Raw genomic sequence first — 23,911 nt, 5'->3', positions numbered from 1 at the left:
GATAAGACTGAGAACAGCAGGAGGGGAATGATATGACAGAGTTCTTTAAAGAGAAGGAAAGTGGGATATAAATGTAAGCAATAAAGGAGAAATATTTCCAAAGGGGAGCATGATGCTGTATGGACAAATGTGAAATGGTGTTTGCAGTCGTCATAAAACAGAAGTTAATGGGAAGAATTTCTTCATTCTTCTATCCAGAATGTTAAATCATTGACATTGACAAGATTAGAATAGCCACTGAATGATGTCTTTGAATTTTTCATACTACAGAATTGTAAAAATTTGAGCCAGAGTCATAGACCAATCAGATGCAGGGGAAGCAGGTGTTTGTGTATGATAGGCTGCTGTTAGCTTAGGGGTGGTCTTAAGGAATCCATTGGCTCCTCCCAGTTTATAACTGCCATTGTGGGCAGAAGAGTTTGGAGACCCCAAGAAGGTGAGAGCTTTGATATTTTGCTACCATTTTAATACCCTAAACTCTTATCTGGAACTAGCTCTCCACCACAAAGTACCTTTCTGTACCGGTGGCTGGGATCTTGTCCAGCATTTGCGTTGGACTAATTCATCAAAGTTATTATTTTATTTCTTCTGAAAAAGATAAAGGTGTGTGTGTGTGTGTGTGTGTGTGTGTGTGTACATGCATGGGGGATGGTGGTAAGGAATATATAGGAAGAAAGATATGAGAATATCCACATCATATTATTCTGTTTATGTATTCAGGATAACTACTGCAGCTTTGGTTTTAATCTCTTAGTAATTTTAGAAATGCTTTCTTATCCTATAAACCCTGTTTGTAAAACTGGGAATTTTAATAGGATAGCCAACTTTGCAATATGCTACTGTAGGAATACTCTTCAACAGCTGTTGTGCCTGCAGAAGTGAGCAGGTGGGTGCTAGTAATCATTTTCATCCCGCAAAAAGTTTCACCAATTTACATGTACACATCAAACTGTTGAACACAGGAAGCATCCATGAGGCTGAGTGGGATCGGTTGGCTATATTTTTAATCAGTTTTAACTATGATAGTTATGATCAAAAGTGAGATTACCTTGGGACCAGCCCCAGGGCAAGTACAGGAAATCTTACCTTGGTAGAAACCTGCAAGCCCAAATGTATATACATGCATGGGCACAGGATCTATTGAACTCCCAGCTGCTTTTTTCTGAACCATCATGGTACACTGTGCCATGATGAATTGCCTAATATTCTTTATTTAACCTGTGGTATTCAGAATCAGAAATTATTTTTCCATTTTTTTATTATATGTATGTTTATGAATGAAGTAATGATGCCAGTCTACAATTGTGAATATGAAGCAGAGCAACTTGTCAGTACAAAATGGAAACAGAAAGTTATGACTGTGAGGCAGAGCATAAATCGTAATCAAAGAACAATGGGAATGCATGGTATCAAGCCAAAACAACAATCCAGTCTCTTACTGGCCTCTCAAAAGCATTATATCTTGAGGGGCTTATATGGTGGATTTGCATGTACAGATATCAATTTTTACTGTATTTACTACAGATACCTCCTGTCACTAGCAAATAACAGAAGCTGATGGTACACACAAAGCACAGCTTCGTGTACAAGAAGTCATCAATATTGCCATGGATTAGCAACTCTGTGGAAGATGTCTTCACATCTGTGCATTTACAAGACTTATTTCAGATACGTTATTTTCATTACTATGTCAGAGCTTACATTTTCATATCAGATAAAAAGAAACAAGCAGACAGCTAAACAGAAACCAAAAACCTATTAGCATGGCCAATGTTATTACACGACAGCCTTCTGGTACCCCAGCAGGACTCATAATTGAGGCCTACTCTTTAAACTGTTTCTTTCTGACTGGGCACTGGGCACTGGGCACCTGGCTGTAACTGCCTTTTAAATAACCATGGTTCTGAGGGATTGTGGGAAATTAAAATGGCACTCTTCCCTGTCTCCCCATTTGGCACTGCTTCGAGTGCTGCTGCTGTTTCTACTGGTAACCATAACCAGTTAAATCTAAATTAACCCAGAAGAGACTCCACCAAGGAGTCCTTTGCCTGGAGTTCCCTCAGATCTGGAGCCAGCCCTGTTTGTCTACAATTGCTGATATAAAGTATGAGTTTTGCATTGTCTCAAAATGACCACCGTATATACTATCAGTTGTGGTTGCTGGAGTAACGAATGTGTGCATTCAGCTAAAAAGGAATCCAGTGCTACATGTGGAGTCCACACTATTAGAACATGTCCAGCTTCTCTTTACCTAAACACATTGGCAAGCATTTGATCCTTTGGCACTGCAGTTCTTCTTGAACAGTTCCTTGCTGCTTAACATTTCCTGGTCCATTTTCAGTTTTAGCAGCCAGTGGCCAGGTTCACACATCATGCCAAGCAACACCACACGGTTTCTACCATGCATGGGTTTTTTGTGTGGATGTGCCTGAAAATGCTTCCCAATCCACCATTTTCTTCCCATTCAATCCCTCACCTGGTGTCCCAGGAGCCATCTTGGGGAGGAATGAGGCTCTTTGCATTGACAGTTGGCTTTGTGGCTGTCAAGCAGCGTCTGCTGCACAACCAGGGCTCATGCTCCAGATCACAGCAGAAAGAATGAGGAGCTGGTCTGGCACCTTCTCCTCCTGCTCCAGAGGAAACTTGTTCCAGGAGGACAGGGTGGCCAATCCATGCGCAGGCAAAGGGGGCTGGGGACTCCACCAGGCGGTGCTCCAGAAACAATTATCCCTCTGCCCAGCTGTGTGCCAGAGAGAAGCACTTTGTGTATGCAAGTGAGCCAGAGGCAGGGCAAGAAGCAGCAGGGCAGGGGTGCCTGGTTGGGGGCCGTGCACTGTAGTGGATTCCCCTACTGCTTTGCAGGCACAAGATTAGGATTGCCTGTTTGGCAAGCCAGAGCAAGAAAGAGGGGGACCAGTGCCACCTCCCCACATCCCCGCCAGCCCAGCTGCTTCTCACCCCTGCTGCTGGCTCGCTCACGCATGTGAGGTGCTTTGCTCTGGCCCATGCAAAGGGGCGGGGGGAACCGTTAAGTGGTGCTGCTCCTTTCTGCAGTGTAGCCCAGCAGCTTCTCACCCCCACCACCAGCTCATGAGGGAAATCTGTCACAACACCACTGCAACTGCCCAGCTGCTTCTTGCCATGATGCTCATGTGAGGAGACAGTGGCACAGAGGTTACAAAGTGGTGTGCAGCCGCCAACCAGCCACCCCTGTGTAGCAGATTCTCTCTACTCCTGCTCTTGTGGGAGCAGCAGTGGGGCAATCAACTGAGCAGGGCTGCTTTTCTCCCAGAGCCCCCCAGCTTTTCATCCAATCCTGCCCCAAAGATCTTTAGGGCAGGAGGTGCTGGGAAGCAGTGGAACTCTCTGGTTAGCTGCCTGGGAAGAGTGGAAATGGGCTGTCTTGCCAAGTGGCCCTATAGGTCTGGCTCAGAACAATGAGTTGTGCTTTCTGGTTTGAGCAACCAACAAGCAATTGTACATAGAGACCCTAAAAGAAGACCCTCATCTCAGCGTGTGGTCCTAAAAACCAAATGCATCATGCTGAAGAACCACTACTGGTTTTGGATGACACAACGAACCAAAAAAGGTCAAAAACCACCTTAGCTTGTTTTGTTGTGCAAACCCACCCATTGTCTGAATATCTTTCTTCAGCTTTCCTAGTATTGCAATGAAATTGTACACGAAATTGATAGTAATGAGGAGAAAAAGCTGGAGGGGCATCACAGTCTTGTCACAGCCAGTGCAATTTTAAATCAATGTGGGAAATAGGTTTTATGGTGCATTAAGTTACTATGTACATTGATTTGAGTAGCTTCCTTACTTCGCTGTTTGGCTTGTTTCTAGTTGAATGTACAAACAGAAATGTGTGGTTTATTATTCAATATCCTGAGCAGGTTTATGTGTAGCAAGAAACCAGAACCATTGAAAGGAATTCTAGTTTGACTGTGAATAGTTAGGAGTTCTCATGACCTTATGCAAAGTTATGTAGGGCTGTAACTGTGAATTACTAACTTATCCCACCAGGGAGCGGATAAAGCCATGCACCTTCACCTTGAAGTAAAGCTCGTTGAATTGTAGGGTTGTTTTGCTTTGCTGCCAAGATAACTTGGCCGGCTTTCGTGCCATACGCCCGCCGGGTACTTGTGTGTTCGCATCCTGACAGCGTAGGGAACTCCAGGCTTGCGTTCTCGCGCCGTATTAACACAGCCGTGGGGTGCGGGCTTTCCAAGCAAACGCGCACGGGACCGGGACGTTGTGAAGGGATCGCCCCACGCCAGCTGGGGGCTCTTCCCTGAGGCCTCGCACTAGGCAGCAGCTGAACACGCCGAGCGGCCGCGCTCCTTTCTTCGGAGGCGCAGAGCAGGCCCGAGGCGCGGAACAAGGGCGAGCCCTGCGGCGGCTGCCCCGCTCCTCGGCCCGAGGCAAAGTGCGTGCGTGTAACAAAGCCCTGGCAACGTGGTTGCTACCGCAGCGCCGGGTGCTTGGTAACCGGGCGCTGCCCCTTTAAGCTGCCGGAGGGCGGGACGGGGGCGAAGAAATCCTCCCCACCCCGCCCCACCCTCCGGCCGGCTCTCTGCGCCTTTCCGCCACTCGGGCTGGTTGCTGGGTCCCGGAGCCCTCGCCTTCTCCGTTTCCTCCTTCGCGCGCTCACTTCCATCCCATGCGGACGGCGGGGAAGGAGTTCTCTGGCGGCGGCGGCGGGAGCAGCAGCAGTCCAGACCCAGGCGGGCGGCGGCTCCCCCTTCCCTGGGCATGTCCCGCTGCGGGCGCTTCTTACGCTGAATCCGGCTGAGTTGCGGGGCGAGCGCCGCCGCCGCCGCCACTTCTGCCGCCGCCGCCCGAGAATAAGTGGCCCCCATGAGTGCGGAGACGTCTTCCCGCGCGTCCACGCACCTCCGCGCCCTCTTTAGGATGGAGCCGCCTCCGTCCGCCGCCTCGGAGCAGCTGCTGGGAGCCTCGGAGTTCCTTAAAGGTGAGCGAGGGGGCGGGCGCCCCGCTGGGACCCTGGCGGGAGAAGGAGGATTGGCGGCGCCCGGCCAGGACGCAGGAGCTTTGCTCCCCCGCCGGCCCGGAACTTGCGTCCTGCCCGGGTTTGGAGGCACCTGCCCTGGGAGAGGGGAAGGGGGGGCAGGTCACGGACTTTGGCAACGACAACTTGTCCTTAGCTGGAACAAAGCTACAAATGTGGGTTTAGGTCTTGAAAGTGTAGCTCCCCCCACTCAAGGCTTCGGGGAAGTGGAATTGGAGGATTACTTTTCTTCGCAGGAGGGCAGTAATGCGCCCTCTCCCAGCCTGGGTGGAGAGAAGAGTTAGGTAAGGTGGTGCTGTTGTCGTTCACTTTGGCAGCCCGGAAGAAAGTGTATTTGCTCGCGAGCAAATTTGAATAGATTTACCCAAAAGAGAAAGTTTGGGAATTGTAACCCTGAAGCCATGACTTCAAGCTGTAATCAAAATGTTGTGCAATAGGAGGGACCGATTAACTTGTGCTGAAATCTAGGATACTGCAAGAGTACTTAGTTTCCTCCTAATTTCCCCCCTCCCTCTCTGCAGACCGACTATATTTTGCTACTTTACGGAATAGACCTAAAAGCACAGTGAACACCCACTATTTCTGCACGGATGAGGAATTTGTTTATGAAAAGTAAGTTTGTTTTTCTCTTTTTCTTAAGGTTTGTTGTTGCTTCCCTCTTCCAGCACTCTTATTCGCCTTCGGTTTCTCTTTTTTTTTTTTTTTTAAGTCTGTCGCCAAGTGACCGAAGTAGGTTTGTTCTTTATTTCTTTCACTCAGTGCCTTCGGTAGTAAAATACGTTGTCATCTAGGCTGGGTTACTGATGATGTGTTGATACGTGGGTTACTTTTTTAAAGCTTCAGAGCCTATCTTGAAGACTAATTGCATCTTACTGGAGTCTTAAATAGAAAATGGATATTTCCCCCCCTTTTGTTCTTTCCCCCATTTCTTGCTTTTTGTAAAATGAATCTTACTCTTAACAAGGCAACTGTGGCCTGTTTTTAAAGTATGTTGTTGAATTACATTGATCTTTAATCTTTTTAAAGGAATAGTGAGTTTATCTTTCCCACAATTATAACTTAGAAATCTGTTTTTCTACAATTTGATGAGAAAGCAAAGAAGTCATGGCTTCACTGCTATTCTGTAAATCCGTGAAGTGTGTTAGATTAACCATTAAAGATGTGGATTGAACTTAAAGGAGTAAATATGCTATACAATGGCTAAGAGAACTTCACTAAAATCATGATTTCATTCAAAGGATCTTGTGGATATGAGTTTTTCTCATTTTAGAAAAACAAGTTTTTTTAAAAAGAAAAAACAATCTCACTGCAACTGGGATTGTCCAGAAACTTCCTGTGGCAAAACTAAAAATGCAAATATCCACAGAGTGTAACAAGTAAAGTTTCTAATGAACGGTTTTTCTCACAGTACCCACTTAGATTGCGGCATTGCATGTCCTTTACCTACATTTCCTTTCCCCAAACACAGCATAATCATGGAGTTTTGGCAGGGAAAGGTTTCCCTAAATATGCAAGATTTAGGACAGATGGAGCAAGGGGAAGGAAAGGATGTGCAGTAAGTTGTTAGTAATAATTATAATAATGCCTTCTTTCTCTAAGCAGCACTGTAATGAAATGTAAGTAAGACTTTGGAAGAGAAATATTAGGGAAAGGAAGACTCCATTATGTCCCTTTAAAATTTTACAGTGCCCATGTATTTTTGCACGCTTAAATGCAAAATCTATTAAATTGGTTTGAACTAAGTAATAGTGCCTTTCTTTCAATGGTACATACAATGCAAATCTATACAATCCTTCTGAGAAGACAGCCTCAGCATATTCAGTTGTGCTTACTTCCAGGTTAAGTGTATATAGACTAGCAGCATTAGTCATGACTGATCCTTTGTTGGAGTATATCCTAAACACACTCCTCAGATGTTTATCAGTTTAAAAAGAGTTTATATTTAAGATACTAATTTACAGTAGTAATCTGTGCTGAAGTATACAATTGTAACTCTTCTCATCCTTGGATTTTTTTAAACTGCTCAATGAAAGGACTTGCCTTAGCTTACGGATGATTGATGGTGTAACTATCTTTGCACTGTCTGTAATATATAACGTTTTCAGATTGTGTGTAATAATAGTTTTAAATACTTTGTTTTAGTTATGGACTATCCAATATAAGCACTGACCGTAACTGAAATCAAAATAGCTTAGTATGGTTATTATGTTTGTGCTGAACACCTGTTCTTTAGTGGCTTATGGTCCATGGGGACAAGTTACAAACAAGTTATCACACTTATTAAAAGAAATATCTGAGGAATTCCACACTGTTCTCTGATACTTGGGTGTGATCCTGTGCAAGTTCAGAAAGGAAAGAAAGGCCAACAGCTCACAGTGTGCCTCAGCTAGGTGTGCTGACTGGGGCATACTGGGAGTTGAAGACCCCTTTTTCTGTCCTAACTTGCATAGAATTGTACTCTTAGGTCCTTTCCAGCTGCTGTAATAAAATGCAGTAGGTTACCAGGACTTTTTAATTGCCAGACAGAGTAGGTTTGTACTGAGTCTTAAGGTGAGTGTCAATGACTGGATGGAAAGATGTGTAGCAGCGTATCTCCTGAAATGGGAGGTGAAGGAATCACATGTAAGGAATGTAGGGAGCTAAGGGACCACCTTCGCCCATATGAGCCTGCCCAACCCCTTAGATCAGAACAGGGGGCTTCTACAGGAGCCACCCCTCAAAGAGGTGAGGGGGTGGCCAATTGGAAAAGAGCCTTCTCAGTGGCTGCCTCCCACCTCTGAAATTCACCTGGCGCTGTCACTATTTTCATTTCAGTGCCAGGCAAAAACGTACCTTTTAAAATATTTTTATCTATCCTGACTCCCTTCGAACTATTTTATGTTACTGTATTATTATTATATTTGATTTTTAAAAAATTTAAGGCTCTTAAAATTTTATATTTAAAAATGTTTATTAATTTGTAAGTTGCCTAGGGACTTTTTAAAGTAATTAGTGGCATATAAATGGAAATAGAAATAAATAAAAAAAATGTAAACAAGCGTGAGAGTGTCTTCTTCCTTACCAACCTGCTGGGTCACTGTGGTCATCAGATGGCATGATCCTGGTAATTCCAGTTGACTTGTGGCTTGACTGGAGTCCACTCAGAGAAGACCCTTCAGCATGACAGCCTCTGGGAGTCAGGCTGATAACCAACATGTTGTTTCTGGCATATCCTGAAAACACCTTTATTTCAGGAGGCCTTCCTTGGTTTCTCAGTCAACTTTTCTGTTGACATTCTGTTTTAATAGTGGGAGAGGAGGTTGGATGGTGTTGCAATTTTTTGTTTTTACCCCTTTGATGGCTTTTTAGCAGGTAGCTATATTAAGGTTAATAATAAGAGAGAAAGTAATAATCATAAAAGCAGACATGAAATCTTAGTTGCTCTTCAGGGTATTCAATCTTAAAGTGTTAGTATTAGGTCAGGCATTGTTTACCAAGTTTGTATACTAAGGCTTTCTGCTGAAATTCTGAGATTGTTTGGTTCTATGTAAGCTTTCTTACACTTAAAAAAATAAAACCTGTCCAAAAATGGAAGAATAACTATAATACAGCTAAAATACTGTTAGGTATGTACAGAGATGGTGAAGGGGTATGTGGAATGGAAAGGATACCATGATCTGTGCTTCCTTGTTTACTGTTAGAAGCTTATTGCATGCAAAGCTTGTGAAACAATCTCTACATATTTGAACATTTGTAGATAGAGGTGGCAATAAAGCACTGAGCAAGGTATATTGCTGTCACTCCTCCTAAGGCAATTCGACTCTGAAAGGTACAGTCCTTTCCATCAAGTCTTTATTTCTTGGAAGTCCTCATGCTGAGAGACTTCTAAGTTTCCCAAAGCCTGCTGTACTGAAGATAGTGGAGGAAATAGTGGCGGTGATCTTAGTTTTCCTGTCTCCCAGTCTTCTGTGTTTTGCTAGACGGGCTTTTCAGCCTGTCCAGTAAGCCCTCAAAGGAGAAGGCATGGTCCTCTCCATGCGGGTTACCTGTGCCTTCCTCTCGTTACTGAGATGCTGCTTCATGAGTTATAGGATTGCCCTCTTGGGGCTCAATTATATACATCTTTAGACAGGAAAAAGTACCATTATTCCCAGAGTTTACCCGTCAGCCATGCTGGGTAGGGAATGCTGTGCTTTTGTAGTTGTAGGACTTTTGTATCTAAACATGTATAAGGCTATGTCCTGAAATCATTGTTAAAACTTAATTAGGTAACTTGGATATTGCATGTTAAAATGATACAATACTCTACACTGCCCAAAACTATCTATGTTGCTAGGTCCATTAGCTAAACTTTCCAGCAGTTTAAAAACTTGAGTAATACATAATCGGTTCTAATCTTGACAATCCACAATATTAGATACTTTTTGCATAGCAATAATTATACTACTTGTTAGTAGGTACTTGAATTTCTTGTATCTTCCTGATGATTTATTTTAGTCATACAAAATTAGGGGCTTTTGGAATTTGGCTGGAGAATGTCATCTTAAATCTGTACCTCTTAAGAATAATTGTATTGTAATCATAATAATTTAAGTGATCAAAACTTAAGGTGTATTCTAGGTAGCTCAAAGTACTCTGTATTACATAATTACCTGCTTCTGGTACAACAAAAGAAACTTTTCTTTGAAGTAGTCTATTGTAGAGGCATAGCCTCAAGAAGGATTTCAATGGTAATGAGTATCAAAATCCTAGAATCTCATAGTTCTTCCTTGTCTCTGCACTCTGTTAGGGATTTGACAATATGTTTGCTTGGAATGAAGTTTCTTGCCTCAGATAAATTCTTCATAGGAAGGAATGATTCCTTTAATAAATTGATCTTCATTTTTAGCATCAAAATTTATATCAAAAGGATAATTTCATGCATTCTACTTTTTCTGTTAGTTGATCTCATACTACTCAAAGGTTTGGAATCTTCTTTAGTTACAGTGGATTCTGTTTTAACTATTTCCCACCACTTGCAATGGAGTTCAGGTGGATGTTTTTCTATGGGGTAGCCTACCAGACCTGAGAAAAGTGCCTGATCCTGCCTAATCTTGGAAGCTAAGCAGGCTTAGGCCTGGTTGAAATCTGGATAGGTGGCCTTAAAATGTTGTGTATCACCCAGAGAGCTTCAGGTATGGATGGTATAGAAATGTAGTGTTGTTTTAGTATTATAAATCTGTTTAGTTTTAATATATATGACTCTCAGTGTGACTACTTTAGTCATCATTTTTTAAACCAAACTCCTCACCTCTTAAACCTTTTCTCAGGGTGTTTTGATCCCTTCTTGTACCTTTTCAAACTTTAATCTTTAAATACGGGAACTAGAACTACTGCAGTATTCTAGATGGGACATACAGGCTAATATAACGGCATATCTTTCTTGTCTTTTCCTCTTGTTGCACTTGCACATCACCACCCTCGCTACCACGTAATACTCTTCATGATTTGTTGCAATATAAATTAATTGTGACGATACAGAAAAACATTTAGATCAATTCTTGAGGTTTTAGGAGAGTTTACTATAGTTGTGTAAACCAACTGGCATTTTTTGCACCCCGTTAAAAATTTGTAGAGATGCTTTTGTAATCTCCCTTTGGTCACTTCAATAACTTTGGAATTTAACTATTCTGAAAGGTCTGATGTCATATACGTACATGAGTTTCTTGTCATTCATCTGCAAATCCATATAAAGTTGATAAAAGTTAAGCGGCCCTAATCCTAAATACATACATTTATTTGTCTGTGTGATGGTAACGAGAAGGAAAGAATAATCTATAGAGAATACTTTTTGTTACCCTAGTTTCCTGAACGTCTGTTGTAAATTTTCTTTTCCAGAGGTGCAAATAGATAAAATCCTGTTTAAAAATAACAAAATCCTGTTGTTACATTGACTGTTCTCTACTTCTTTGAGAAGGGAGCTGTCTTCATTGTTGTTAGCTACCTTGAAGATCACTTTTGACAGAAGGCTGGATATAAATTTAATAAATGAATGTCTAGCTCTAATAGTTAAACTTTTTGTTGAATAAATAGTCATTGCCTCTGTGTAACTTACTGTTTTAGATATACTTAAATGAATGCTTATTTTTCCAGTTTAAGAATTGTGTTCTTCAAATTCTTTCTTACTTTGTCCTGTGTGTGCACTTTTAAAATATTTACTGTAGACCTAGGGTTGCTATATTTTTAGTATTATAAATGGTATTGATCCCTCATTTTGGTTGTATGAATTTATATTCTTCCTGAAGAACTTTGCTATCTTAATTTTCAAGTTTTAGATAATTTCATTTTTAGAGCTTTTCTATTTTAAAATTAAAATACTGTGCTGGAGGGCAATTCTTTGTTCATACATCATATTGTTATGGCTCCTCTTTCCAATAAGTGTTGGTGTTTCCATCTTGCCCAGATGCTAGACCTAGGTTAGTTTTAAATTAAGTGTTTCCTCTGTTCATAGATGCTACTCAAAATTTATTTCACAGCAGATCTTCAATGTGGATCACAGCAGATGGTTGCAGAATGGTCTGAAAGATGGTCTTAGCATAAATCCAGCAGATTTTTCTGCGTACCTGAAAGGCTTTTCTGACATCACGGGCTGTGTATCTTGAGATGACATATGTAGAAGCCTCAGCCAGCTACCATGCTGAAAACAGGTTCTTCAGTGCTGGAGAGAATGTCAGAATTTGCCAAGTTTAGTGACCAGAATTAATTTATCTGGGATTGAGAAAGAAAGCTCAGACAGAATTAGATACTTTGTATTTTCACTTCTTTGTGGTTTCATAACTGTGAAAAGGTTAATCTATATGTAGCAACTTTCTCTTTTAAGCCTGAATTTGGACAAATTTACAATGGCCAAATCAACTTGAAGATAGTTGAAGCAACCTGTTCACATATAGTATTTTAGCTGTTTTCCTACGTTTTGATTTGGTTTTCTGTTATTTTCTCTCTTCTGTTTCTTTTATGCTCTTTTGGAGCAGAGTATGACTATGTGAGACTGTGTTTCTCTTCCTGGGTTAGAATCACTACCTCTTGCCTGTGCATCATCCATGAGATGTTTCATTGACCCATGAAAGCAGGCTCAGCTGTGCAGTTTAAGTGGTTGTTCATCTGATGGTTATCAAAGGTGGATATGCCTAGCATAGTCTTATCTGCCATAATAGCTATCTATAAGTTTTGGACCCTGATAAGGATTGTACATAGAGAGAAAGTATTTCGTTTTGGAGTTGCTCTTCAAGACTGTTTGGAAACTTCCACTAGGAGCTAGTTGTTTTTTTCAGGGATCGTCTATATAAGCAGTCATACCAAACTCATAAAAGTTTCTTATGAGTTCTGCTTCAGATTACATTTTACTGGAAGAGTAGAATAGACTACAAAGGAGTAGGAATTCAAGAAAGATACAGATAGCCTCCTCTCTACTGACTATTTGAAGGTAGGTTAAGGCTGCAGTCCTTTGAGTAAGTTTACGTCTGATTCAGCACACATACAATTTGATTCTAAAACTTACTTTTCTAGAAATCCCTGATTTGTTTCTCTTTGCTTTGCTGTTTTCTGTACTTTGCTTTTGTTTTTACTGTTAATTTACATTTTATTGTGTTTTATTTTGCTGCTGTGTTAAATTCTTGTACATTGCTGTGAAATTTAGACCAAAGGCAATTTTGAATGTGTTTTAAGTAAACTTCTGTCTTCCACATACCTGTTTTCAAAAGACCCAGTCTCAGTCTCTTCTTGATGCAACACTTTTATTTATTATCTGACATTTTTTCACATTAAGATATTCACAGACCAAAATCTGAGGACTGAAATTTTACTGATGTACATGCAAGTTCCCATATTTCCTCTTGTAAGAATATATGGCAGTTGGCTTGTTATATAGGAGCATTTCTTTGATAACTTTGGTTCAGATTTGTAGTGTAACAGCCATGTCTCATGCTATTTTAACTCTACAGTAGCTGTGCCAAGTCCAATTAAATATTTTATGATTAAACATTAAAATCTGGCATGCCAAAGAAAATGAATGAGAGTGTATATTGCCAAAAGCAAATCAAAAGCTAGGGGCTCCAATTATGTTTTAAGCGTAGTGTATTTAAAATTGTTTTTCACGTTGGCAGATGTCTTTTATATACCTTACCCCTGCTGAAGGGTACTAATTTTGTAATATTTACCTTATAATAAGATGGTGAAAAATAGTGGGAAAAAATGATTGGCAGACACAAGACTGCCTTAGACTTGTAATTAATTAATGAGTTGGGAACTGGCAAATGGTTTATTCTTCTAGAAGAATGTTGGCCCTTGTTTTGTTCTTTGCAAGCGGATCTAGGCTAGGCTTGGCATATCACACTTGACTGATTAGTGTACAATAGGTTTTCATTTGGCCAACAGATTCACCAGAAGCTGGTCTGTATCTGTTTCAGTTTGAGGTAGTTCATGAAGGCCTTGGCTCCTGCTAAAATGTAGTCTTTGTGTGCCCTCTAAAATCTTTCACAAATGTTAGTTACTGGATTTTGTGTGTTAATGTAAGTTGAGGCATACTGAACAGATGTAAAAGTAAGCATGCATGACCTTGGGCTCTCTCATGTATTCCTACCTGGGGTAAGATTTGGGTGAGTTCAAAGGTTATGTTGCCATAGAGAAAGTATCTGCCTTTCCAATAGATCTTTTCAAACTTTTTTTTTCTTTTGACACTTGTCAGTTCACAACTACTGGTATTTACAAGGCACAGTTATGTTACTGTTGAATGTGCCTCTCTGTTTGAACTGAAAATGAAAAATGAAGTTCAACCACCTCTTCAGCACCACAGAACTGCTAATTCTTCATATATGACAGTAAATGTATTGTTTTGGGAAATAGCTCATAGAATTATTAAAGTGAATGTTAGTATGAATAATGCATTACACAAAGAGCACCAAAATTGCAAAAGGAAGGCTTAAAATCATTCTCTTGAAAATGGTTGTGTGTGTTCACATAATGTTTATCCCAAACCACTTGGGTGTTTGTGCCAAGAGAAAACTTCTTAACTTGATAAACTGCACATATCCTCAGCATTTTTGTTCAGAAATAAATCCAAGATTTTGTCCGAGCAGATTCATTGAAATCTGTGGTAGTAAATATAAGGTGGGCATGGTCCCATTTTTCAGTGGGTCTATGCAGTACTTTTTAATTTTGTTTTTGGCATCTCTACCTGACCACCAAATACTGTCCATTTAATAGCTTGACTTCTACATCTCATCTCTTATTAACACACTGTGCTTGCTTAATTTGCAGTAGCTTGAACTTATGGTCAGCCAAGATGACTATCATAGGAACAACTGCTTGGTTTTGAAGAAATTAGTCAGTGCCTTGTATTCCTCCAATGCTGTAATGCTAATATAGTAACAAATTAAAATATTCAAAGGCAGAGACTGTGCCATGCACACCAGAAACATATCACCTGTTGCTAATTCCATCCAAACAAAGTGAAGGCACATGAGACAAGCAGGACTGCTCCAGCAACAGTTCCTTGGACAATTAGGAAACAATGAAACATAAATCCCAAGAAGGTTGTAATTATAGGAAACATTTTAGAACTTGAACCCAATCTTTTTATGTTGTTTGCCATGATAGGACTCTGCCTTGGCATGCTGGCCCAATCACACATGATGGGAGTAAGAATAAAAATGATTTATTTAGCAAAATAAAGGTTCCCTGCTGAAGGTTCCCAGTTGCACCTTATGGTTCCATCACTTATATACTTTCCACATCACTTACATACTTTTCCACACAAAGGATGTCAGAAGTTCTCCTTTGGTTGGCTATAATTTGCCGCAGCAGAGGTCGTCTTAATAAGCCTGCTCACAACTATTTCCACCAATTAAAATTTGCTGAAGCTCCTACCTTTATCAGTTAAAACTATGCTTGTTACTTGGAATCTCTCATTACCTCAGCCTGCCTTATCACTTTGTATGTGTCCCGCATGCCTTAAGGTTACAGCTGCCTAGGCCCATCCAGAAAACATCCTGTGTCTCCTTCCGTGTGATTAGTGCTACAGTGTGGAACGAAAGGGTTGCGTTCATCTTCACTAGAGTGGTGAAATTCTTGGAAATGTTGAAGCCATTGAGAAAATCGGCTTTTGGGGGTGGCTTCGGGAAAAACAAGAAACTTGATGCAAAGCAGAAAAATACTTTAAAAAAAGGTCATCTTTACAATTCTAAAGTTAATTGAATTCACTTGGGAATCTAAAATATATTGTGTCTAACTCACTTCGAACACAAATGTATTAAAATTAAGAGCATTTAAAAGTCATAAACTCTACCTTCAAGTGTAATATCAAACATATTTTGAGCAAACTGAGTTAGATGTGATACATATTAGTTTTCTATTTTATGCCTGACCAGAAGGGACATGAGTAAGTAGCCACTGAAATATCTGAATCATCTTAGAAGGCAGTTGAAGCAGGAAAAGCTAAAAGCAGAAGAATCTTATTCCTATGTGTGCGCTGGCTCTCTGCTCAGTTTCAAAGAACGCCTGTGCCAGCTCAGAGCTTTTGGACTCGCTGGGAGATCGTTTTCTCCTAGTGAATCCAAAAGCTCAGAGGCAGACCGGATAAATGAGCCACAGTTTGAGGACCCTTGATCTAGGGCAATGACCAACCAGCTGCACCCAAGAAGGCACAAACATAATGTAACAGCTTCCTGCCCAGCAACTAGTATACATAACCAGATTGCCTCTGATACTGGATATAGCTGTACAGAAGGTCCAGGGATAGACACAGTCCTGGTGGGGTGGGATCTAGGAAAGCTGGATAACTTACACCCAGATCTTGCCAAAGGAAGGGAGCTAGTTTTGTACCAAGGATAACTCCCCAGGCTTTATTACTTTGCCATTTACTTTTTATTAGATAATTATCCTGCCCCATTAGCCATGGCTCATTGGTGCTTGATTACTTGCAGCAAGGATAGAGTCCTGGTGAGAGATGCCTCAGAAGAAGATGGGCCATGCTCTGTGTCACTCTGTTATGATGGTGTGAGATTAAAAACTGAGCATCAGAGATGGCATTTTGCCTGTCTTAGAACTGGGAACTGAACCAAGGTGTTCTGCTGACCATTTTTGTTGGACCTGTACTCTTGAAAGACCCATAATGTAGGCTATGAAGAGTAAGGTTGGTATTTTTTATTTTCTCTTAAGGTTGTATAGTAAAGAGTCTGTGTACTCTTGGGGACTGGAGTCGTACTTTGTCCTTGTGTTCTGTTCTTTTTCCCTTACCTATTCCTCTTTCATTTTAATTCTTTAGCCCTCAAGTTTCTTTCAGGAAGTCACAGCCTTGAGCTAATGATAGTGGAGCAGGGCTACCCAGGACAGGACAGTTTGAAGGGTATTCATTCATAGGGTTTCCATTAGTTAGAAATAACAGCATTAACAACAGTTTCTCTTTCAAATAACCTCTTTTTTTTACCCCATTGGTTTGGCTGTGTTGAGTGGATTTGGTTATAAATCCAGTGCCTCGACCAAGGGACAGCTTAGAGAGTCCTCTGGCAGGGTAATGCATCCCAATCATTCTCTACAGTAATATGTAGCCATGGATAGGCTTATCCTCTGTGAATTTATCAAATCCCTTTTTAAAGCTAGTCAGATCACTCCATATTGTGGAAGTGAATGCCAAAGTTCAGCTATGTACTAGGTAAAGCACATCTTTGCATCTGTTTCTCTGTTCACTTTTTCTACACCATGCATAATTTTATCCAATTCAGTCAGGTCTCCCCTTATTTGCCTCTTTAAAAAGTTCCAGAGGTTGTAAGCTTTCTTCTTAGGGGAGTTGCTCCAGCCCCTTAACCATTTCAGTTGCTTGCTTCTGAAATGTTCCAACCCTACAGTATCCTTTTTAAGGTGTAGAGACCAGAAATATTCACAGTATTCTAAGTGTGGTTGCACAGTAGACTTGTATAAGGGCAGTTTGCTTTTTTCAGATCAGCCAAGCCATGGCTTGACATGTTCATTGATTTGTCCTTCACAGCCCCAAGATCATAGCTAGCTGAAATCCCATCACCTTATATGTAAAGTTAGGATTATTATTATTTTTTTGTCACTGTGTGCATCACTTTATGTTTACATTGAATTGCACTTACCATTTTAATGTCCATTTAGAGAGATTCTTTTGAAGTCTTTTTTTGTTTAAGCTACCCTAAGCTAATTTGGTATCATCAGCAAAATTGGTCAAGTCAATGCTTACTCCTGATTCCAGATTTATTATGAACAAGTTGAAAAGATCCCAGTGGGAGCCCACAGTTTACACTCCTCCATTGGTAGAGTTTGCCTTTTATTCCTACTCCCGCCTTTCACTTTTTAACTTCTACTGATCATAAGAGGACCTTTCCTTTTATTCCATGACTGCTAAATTTGCTCAGGAGATTTTGGTGGGGGAGTTGTCCAGAAGCCTTTTTTAAGTCCAAGTACACAATGTCTACCAGTTCATCCCTGTCCACATGTTTCTTGACATTTGCGAAGAATTCTGAATGGTTTGTTGAGACAATTCTTATGTTTGCAAAAGCCATGTTGACTCTTTCAGCAAGGGTTCTTCTTCTGTATGCTTACTAATTATATCTCAATGATTTTTACCTTTTAATCTGGAACACTAAGCTAATCTGCATGTCATTTCTTGAATCCCTTCTGGATTGCTTTATAAAAATTGGCATTACATTGATCATTCTCCAGTGTTCTGGTACAGAGGCTAATTTTAGGGATATATTAGTTTTGTTAAAAGATTTGAAATTTCTCTTCTGGGTTCTAGGCTAGATTCTTTCTGGGTTTGGTGATTTTTTAAGTTAAAACTTGTCAATAAAGCTGAGAAGGTCATTTCTGGCACCACTGTTTACCTAAATTCCTCAAACTCCCTCCCTGAAACCACCAGTTTAGGCGCAGATATCTGTTCGGTATCTCTTTCAGTAAAGACAGATGAAAAGAATTCATTCAGCTTTTCTGTAATCTGCTTACACCCCTTTAGTACTCCTTTAACTCTATTATCATCCAGCTGTTCAACTGCCTCCCGGCTGGCTCCCTGCTTCCCATATATTTAACAAATTCTTTATTGTTGTTGAATTTAGCTTTCCATTGAGCACAACATACAGTATTTCTCTCATGCATTTTTTAGCTGCATTCATAGAGATTTTTCCTAAATCTTACATTGAATTTTAGTAGCAGTTCAACATTAATTAGTGCTGTGATTGCCTGGAGTCCTATGTGAAGTCTAAAACCCTGTTTTAAAATTCAGATTTCTCCAGCAGAGCAAAAATGCTCTTCCATTGGATAAGGTGATTATGACATCAGTACTTTTCAACCATACTGTTTTCTGCTGCAGTGCGCAGATAGGATTGAAAGCATGTATGGCTTATTTCGCACTGACTCATGATACCAGCTGAAACAAACAAGATTTCTTAAATGAAATTCAGGACACCTGAAATTTGAAAATGGTTGCAGGATAGCATTTTTCTGTGTTGGCAATGAGGAATATGTAGGAGTGAATGAATAGGGAAATGAAGGCTACAATGTTAGTATTAGTATACCTCATATTCATTCTCTTGCTCTCTGTCTCAATTTGTCCTATTATATGGAGCACCACTATAGGGAAGAGGCTCTCTCTCTCTCTCTCTCTCTTTTTTTTTTTAAAGAAAAGCATACTGTGTGGCCTGTGATTGTGTCCCCTCTTCATCTGTAGTTCTGAAAGTAGCTTTTGGGGTGGTAAAATATGCCCCCTGACCTTGCCGGGAGTGAGAAATGTCTTGAAAATTCAGAGCACTCTGTACTTAAGTGCCGGTAGAGTAGGCCTGTTCCTCTCCTAGGCCTCACCTTTTAGTCGCGGTGTGACTTTGTCTACCCTGAATGCAGCCGCCTTCATTTTGTTTCACTTTTAACACAAAACTGCTAGGTCTCGGTGCTGCTGTTTGGCTTTTACCATTCTCCGATGTTACATCTCAAAATGGGAAGGGGCTGCCAAGCTCCTTAAAAGGGACAAGGGGTACAGGACCCTCAACTGTGTGCATGAGAGGAAGACATTAGGCGCAGCTTTATGTACCACCATATGCCAATGGAAACAGCACTTGTGGATATTGTACTTACAACTGAAGATCAGCCAGAAAGCAGCTCCCAACCCCCATACGCCAAGGCCGGTTCCACCTGGTGAGTTTCTGCCTGTGACTTGGCTGCAAGAGACAGAGCTGCTCACAGTCGGATGACAGGCAGAAACTCAGTTGGTGAAGTAACAGAAGCAGTCACATGATTACTGCTGAGAGACCAGGCCTTTGTGGGGAAGAAGCATAATCTACATCAGACGCATAGATTGCACTTTTTCAAATATAATGGTTGCCCTGTATTTACAAGGCCATCTCCTCTGGAGGTGAGGAGGCGGATTTAACAGCCCTAACAGAAGCCTCTCTGAGCAATTTCTAGGCCTAAAGATGAAAAAGGGAGGGACACTGACAGCTGCTGTCTGCACCTTTTTCACAATTGCACGTTTTTAAATAAAAGTATGACTAAAATAACAATACTGAAGGATAATGGACATTTTATTATGTGACATAGAAATCACAAATTTCTCACTGATCAAGATTTGTCACAACTTATTTTTCCCATCTTTTTCCTTTAGGAACATTTCTAGCACAAATATAGTCTGATGAGCTCTTGTGCAATGACATTATATGCCATTTAGACCTTTTGGTTTTTACAAATTCATAGCGTTTTCTATCATAATATTACAGAAAATGGCATTCTCTGTGCTCCCCAATACAAGAAGAAAAGGTAGCTGTGATGTCAAAGTACAGACACCCTAATTGTTACCTGTTTGTGGAATGAAATCAAACTGGAAGATGAACATTTTCAGAGATTTCATATCTTCAGTCTTACATAAGTCTTCAGTTTGTATAGTTTCAAGAAATCATCTTGTGGGAGTAAGGGCCAGGTAACAATATATGAATACCTGGTCGTAAAATTTTTATTAATTTTGAAATAAAATAATAATCCAAAATTGCTCATTTTAGGGTTGGGAAAAAGTGAAAGTCTTTTTTCAACAGTTCACATGTTTTACTCTTAGTTCTAATCTATTTGCATATAGTAGAGGTAAATACACACACATTCCCATCTGTATTGTGGCATCTTTATTGGAGTTTCCCAGCATGGCTTATAATAAATTGCAAAGTTCATTTGGTTTACTCTTAAGTGGACGTGGGTGGCACAGTGGTTGAAACCGCTGAGCTACTGGGCTTGCTAATTGAAAGGTCTGTGAGATGGGCAGAGCTCCCGTTGCTTTGTCCTAGCTGCTGCCAACCTAGCAGTTCAAAAGCATGCAGATGCAAGTAGATAAATGGGTACCACTGTGGCAGGAAAATAACAGCGTTCCGTGCGCTTCGGCATTGCCAGCCACATGACCATGGAAACTCTGGACAAATGCTGGCTCCCTAGGCTAAGAAACAGAGATTAGCACCACCCCTAGAGTTGGACATGACTGGACTTAAATGTCAAGGGGAAACCTTTACCGTTACTCTAAGTAGAACTAATATTGAATAGAAGCCCCCGCCCCCACAAATCTTTGAAATTTTAGCAGCTATACTCAAAAACAAAACTTGAGAACTCAAGTCTGAACAGCAACTTAAGCTTTATTAAACTTTGTTTTACATAAATTTTGTTTTTAAGGAGGTACTGTGACTTGGCTTAAGACCTGTACTGGAAGGGGGTAATTTGATTTGATAGACAGAATGTTTAGAACAAGCAATGCAGAATACTTTCTGATAGGATCGTCATTTGCTTATCTGTCAAAGCATACTACAAAAGCATTTTTATGATTGGTGCAGGATAAAATATGCCAGTATATTCAGACTTCTTTTGATAACTGATGCACCATTGCTGGTGCACCTGCATGGTTCTTTCTTTATTCATACATATTGAACAATGGCTACATGACTGCATATAATATTTGATACGTTAACTTGAGGACATTGTATTCATTTGTACAGTCCTTAAGGGTGTGAGTATTTTTGTAGTCCAGTGGTTGCTAGGAAATCAGGAATTGGATCATTTAATAGTAGCACTGTTTCTTTTACCTATCATATATAAGTTAAAAACAACAGACCATACTAGAAAGCACAATGTAGAGGCTTCGGTGAATGGGGCGGCATAAAAATGTTTTAATAAATAAATGAATAAATAAAATAATAGAAGTGTCAGTGTTCTCAGGGTCTCCTGTCTGCATTTTATACTGATAATTTTAATTTTGTATTTGTAAATCAATGTATTTTTTGTATTGTTATATTTAATGGTAATTTATTATGTACTATTGTATTTCAATGTATTTTATCATGTTGTAAGCCGCCCCGAGGTTTCGGCAAGGGGCGGCATAGAAATGTTATAATAATAATAATAATAATAATAATAATAATAATAATTTGTTGTCTTCCGGTATCCTTTTGAGACTAATAGCAATGTCTTGTAAAGTTTATCATAGCAATATGTTGCTTGCTCAGACAGGGCCAATGAATGTAGTCAAAGATAGTACTACAGCTTGTTCATATGGAGCAGAATGCAGTTACCTAGTGAGAAATGGCTTTTGTATACAATAAATAAAATATTGACCAGATTCAAAAGAGCTAGAGTGCAAGTATGTTGACTATTGATATATATATATACACATATATTTTTTACAGTTTTTATGCTGATTTTGGACCTTTAAACTTGGCTCAGGTATATCGTTTCTGCTGCAAACTAAACAAGAAATTGAAGGTAAGAACTTCATATTTTCTCTCAAGTACAGTTTTTTTGCAAACATTTGATCAGTAAACTGCAAAAGATGACAACCAGTTATATGATAATTAGGAGAATTTTTAATTTTGTGCCAGTATTTTGGTCTGACTAGAAAAACTGAAAATTGATTCTCCATGTTAGTAACTTGACTAGAAATCAAATGTTCATCTAATTCATGAGTGATGAGGGTAAATTGTAAAAATGTAGGAAAAATGAGTATGGTGTCCTTACTGCAATATCTGGTTACTGTTGCAGCATCTTGTGGATCTTAAATTCTGTATATTCAGTGGATTGTATTCAAAGGTGACTGTGTGTGAGCAATAAGCTATTCAGTTCTTGCAAAGAAGGCTCTCTTTGATTTTTACTGATCGCTTCTATCTGCTGCAGTTCATTTACCCACCTCCTACAATCTTTTTGAGAGTTGGGCAAACCTCTGGGACAAAATAGTTTGGTGGAAAATTAACAGTAGCTATCTGTTTAAAGGAAAGGGAAATGGAGTGCTAGAAATATATTCAAAACCATTGTGTTGCTATTTAAAGGTTTCTTTTTGACCCAAGTAAGTTTTGTACCTGAGGCTTTGTGCAGTTTATATATAGAGAAAACAAACATAGACCTATCTAGCTAATGCAGAAGAAGCCATGGAAATTTTGATTGCTTCCTCTGCAATTGATATACCTACTAAACACCCATGTTTCTTTTAAAATTTCTCAAAATTGAGAAGTGTTTATTTTTGAATACTGGCAGTGAATGTTCTTTGGGAAGAATAGCAAGTCATATTTGCAGGTGTACGCTAACTTAAACTTGAACTTCTTTTTGCAAGTATTATTGTCTGCATGATTATATTATTTCTTATGGAGATATGCTGGAGCAGATATAATGCTGTATTGGGGGGGTGTGTGTGTGTGTGTATTCTAAATGAAACAGCAGAATTTTGTTTTGCACAGCTGAACAAACTTTCCAGACATTCTCATTTGCTGAAAATGTTAAAGGTGAAAAAGTTTTGTTGTGTCTTAAGCTGCAATCCTATGCAAACTATTTTGAAGTAAGCCACTATGAATTTAATGACATTAATTCTGAGTAAACATGCAGAGGATTGGGTTACATATCTGCTGTTTAAATCCTTTATTTCCTGCTGAAATTAGATCCTATTGATGAGGGCTTGATTAGCACAAGTTCTGCGGAGGCAAGAGCTTATGTATACTGCCTTAATTTTTGCTTCTTAAACTTTAGCCTGGGCAGATAGCTTACCTTGCTGTTTCATCAAGTGTAACACTGAGGTTTTGCTTGGTTAGGGAACTGCTATTTTCCTCTTCCCCACAGCCCAGCAGCTAAACACTAAAAAAGTGATCTGATAATACATTTTGTTCTGTTGCTTTGGTTGTTTTAAGCAGCCTATTTAATTCTTTACATAAATGCAATTGCAGATTTTGAATTTAAAATGGTACAAAACATTAGGGAAAGGTGGCATGTGCTAAACCACATATATCTCCTCCTTGTACCAACCCAAATTCCTGCAGTACAACCAGCAGTGACACAGATACTTAATGATGTGATGTGCAGGTGATATCAGGAAGTGTGTACTGAACACTTCGTTCTTCCTCCCCGGCGCTGGGGAGAGGAAGGAAGGAAAGCAGTCATCACCCCTCCCGTAGCTGAGATGTAGAGGCTTTTTAGCAACCTGTACTGGTTTGGGCATTGGTTTTTTTGCCGGGGGTGGGGGTTACAGTTGTATTTTATTGTTGCTTTATATTATGCATTTTATTATTGTGTTAAGTATTTCCACACCAGTTGTGGGTCCAAGGTCAAAAAACCTACCTTTGAAACAGTCTTGGAGAGAGGGGTGTTTGTGCTGTTACACAATAATGCACACTATCCTGGAAGGGCCTCAGTCTTCCTCCTTCCAGGCAGGAGCAAAACATTTAACCTGGTCACAATCAGCTGTCTAAGCCTTTTTCCTGTAGGGAGTAATATAGAGGTAACTTTCAGCTTTGCACACCTTCTGCCCTTGATAGGATGTCTGTAATCCTCTTAAGTTCAGAGGGTACAGGCAGCCGAGGAGGATCAACCTGTTAATTTAAAAAAATAAAATCAGACTGCTAGTTCAAATGG

At 40.0% G+C, this 23,911-nt stretch overlaps 1 protein-coding gene across 8 annotated transcripts in view; it reads left to right on the top strand.

The window, feature by feature from the left end:
* Positions 1 to 4,602: 4,602 nt before the first annotated feature.
* The window catches only part of CDC14A (cell division cycle 14A), a 108,379-nt gene continuing 89,070 nt past the window's right edge, over positions 4,603 to 23,911 (top strand). For 5 of the 8 annotated variants that reach the window (XR_006414936.1, XM_044432220.1, XM_044432221.1 and 2 more), the window contains exons 1-3: positions 4,603 to 4,975; positions 5,554 to 5,644; positions 21,706 to 21,781. Coding sequence is in view for 5 of the 8 variants with exons in the window: in XM_044432220.1 (XP_044288155.1) it covers positions 4,861 to 4,975; positions 5,554 to 5,644; positions 21,706 to 21,781 (282 nt within the window). In the remaining 3 variants the exon portion in view is untranslated. Of the gene's footprint in view, positions 4,976 to 5,232; positions 5,317 to 5,553; positions 5,645 to 21,705; positions 21,782 to 23,911 lie in introns of those variants that run through there. The other 3 variants (XM_044432219.1, XM_044432222.1, XM_044432223.1) reach the window with 3 other exon arrangements.

The sequence above is a fragment of the Varanus komodoensis genome, unplaced genomic scaffold, assembly GCF_004798865.1.
Source record: "Varanus komodoensis strain SLA01 unplaced genomic scaffold, ASM479886v1 scaffold24, whole genome shotgun sequence".
Lineage (NCBI taxonomy): Eukaryota > Metazoa > Chordata > Lepidosauria > Squamata > Varanidae > Varanus > Varanus komodoensis.
Note: the sequence above shows the minus strand (reverse complement) of the source record. Positions and strands in the feature narration are given on the sequence as shown.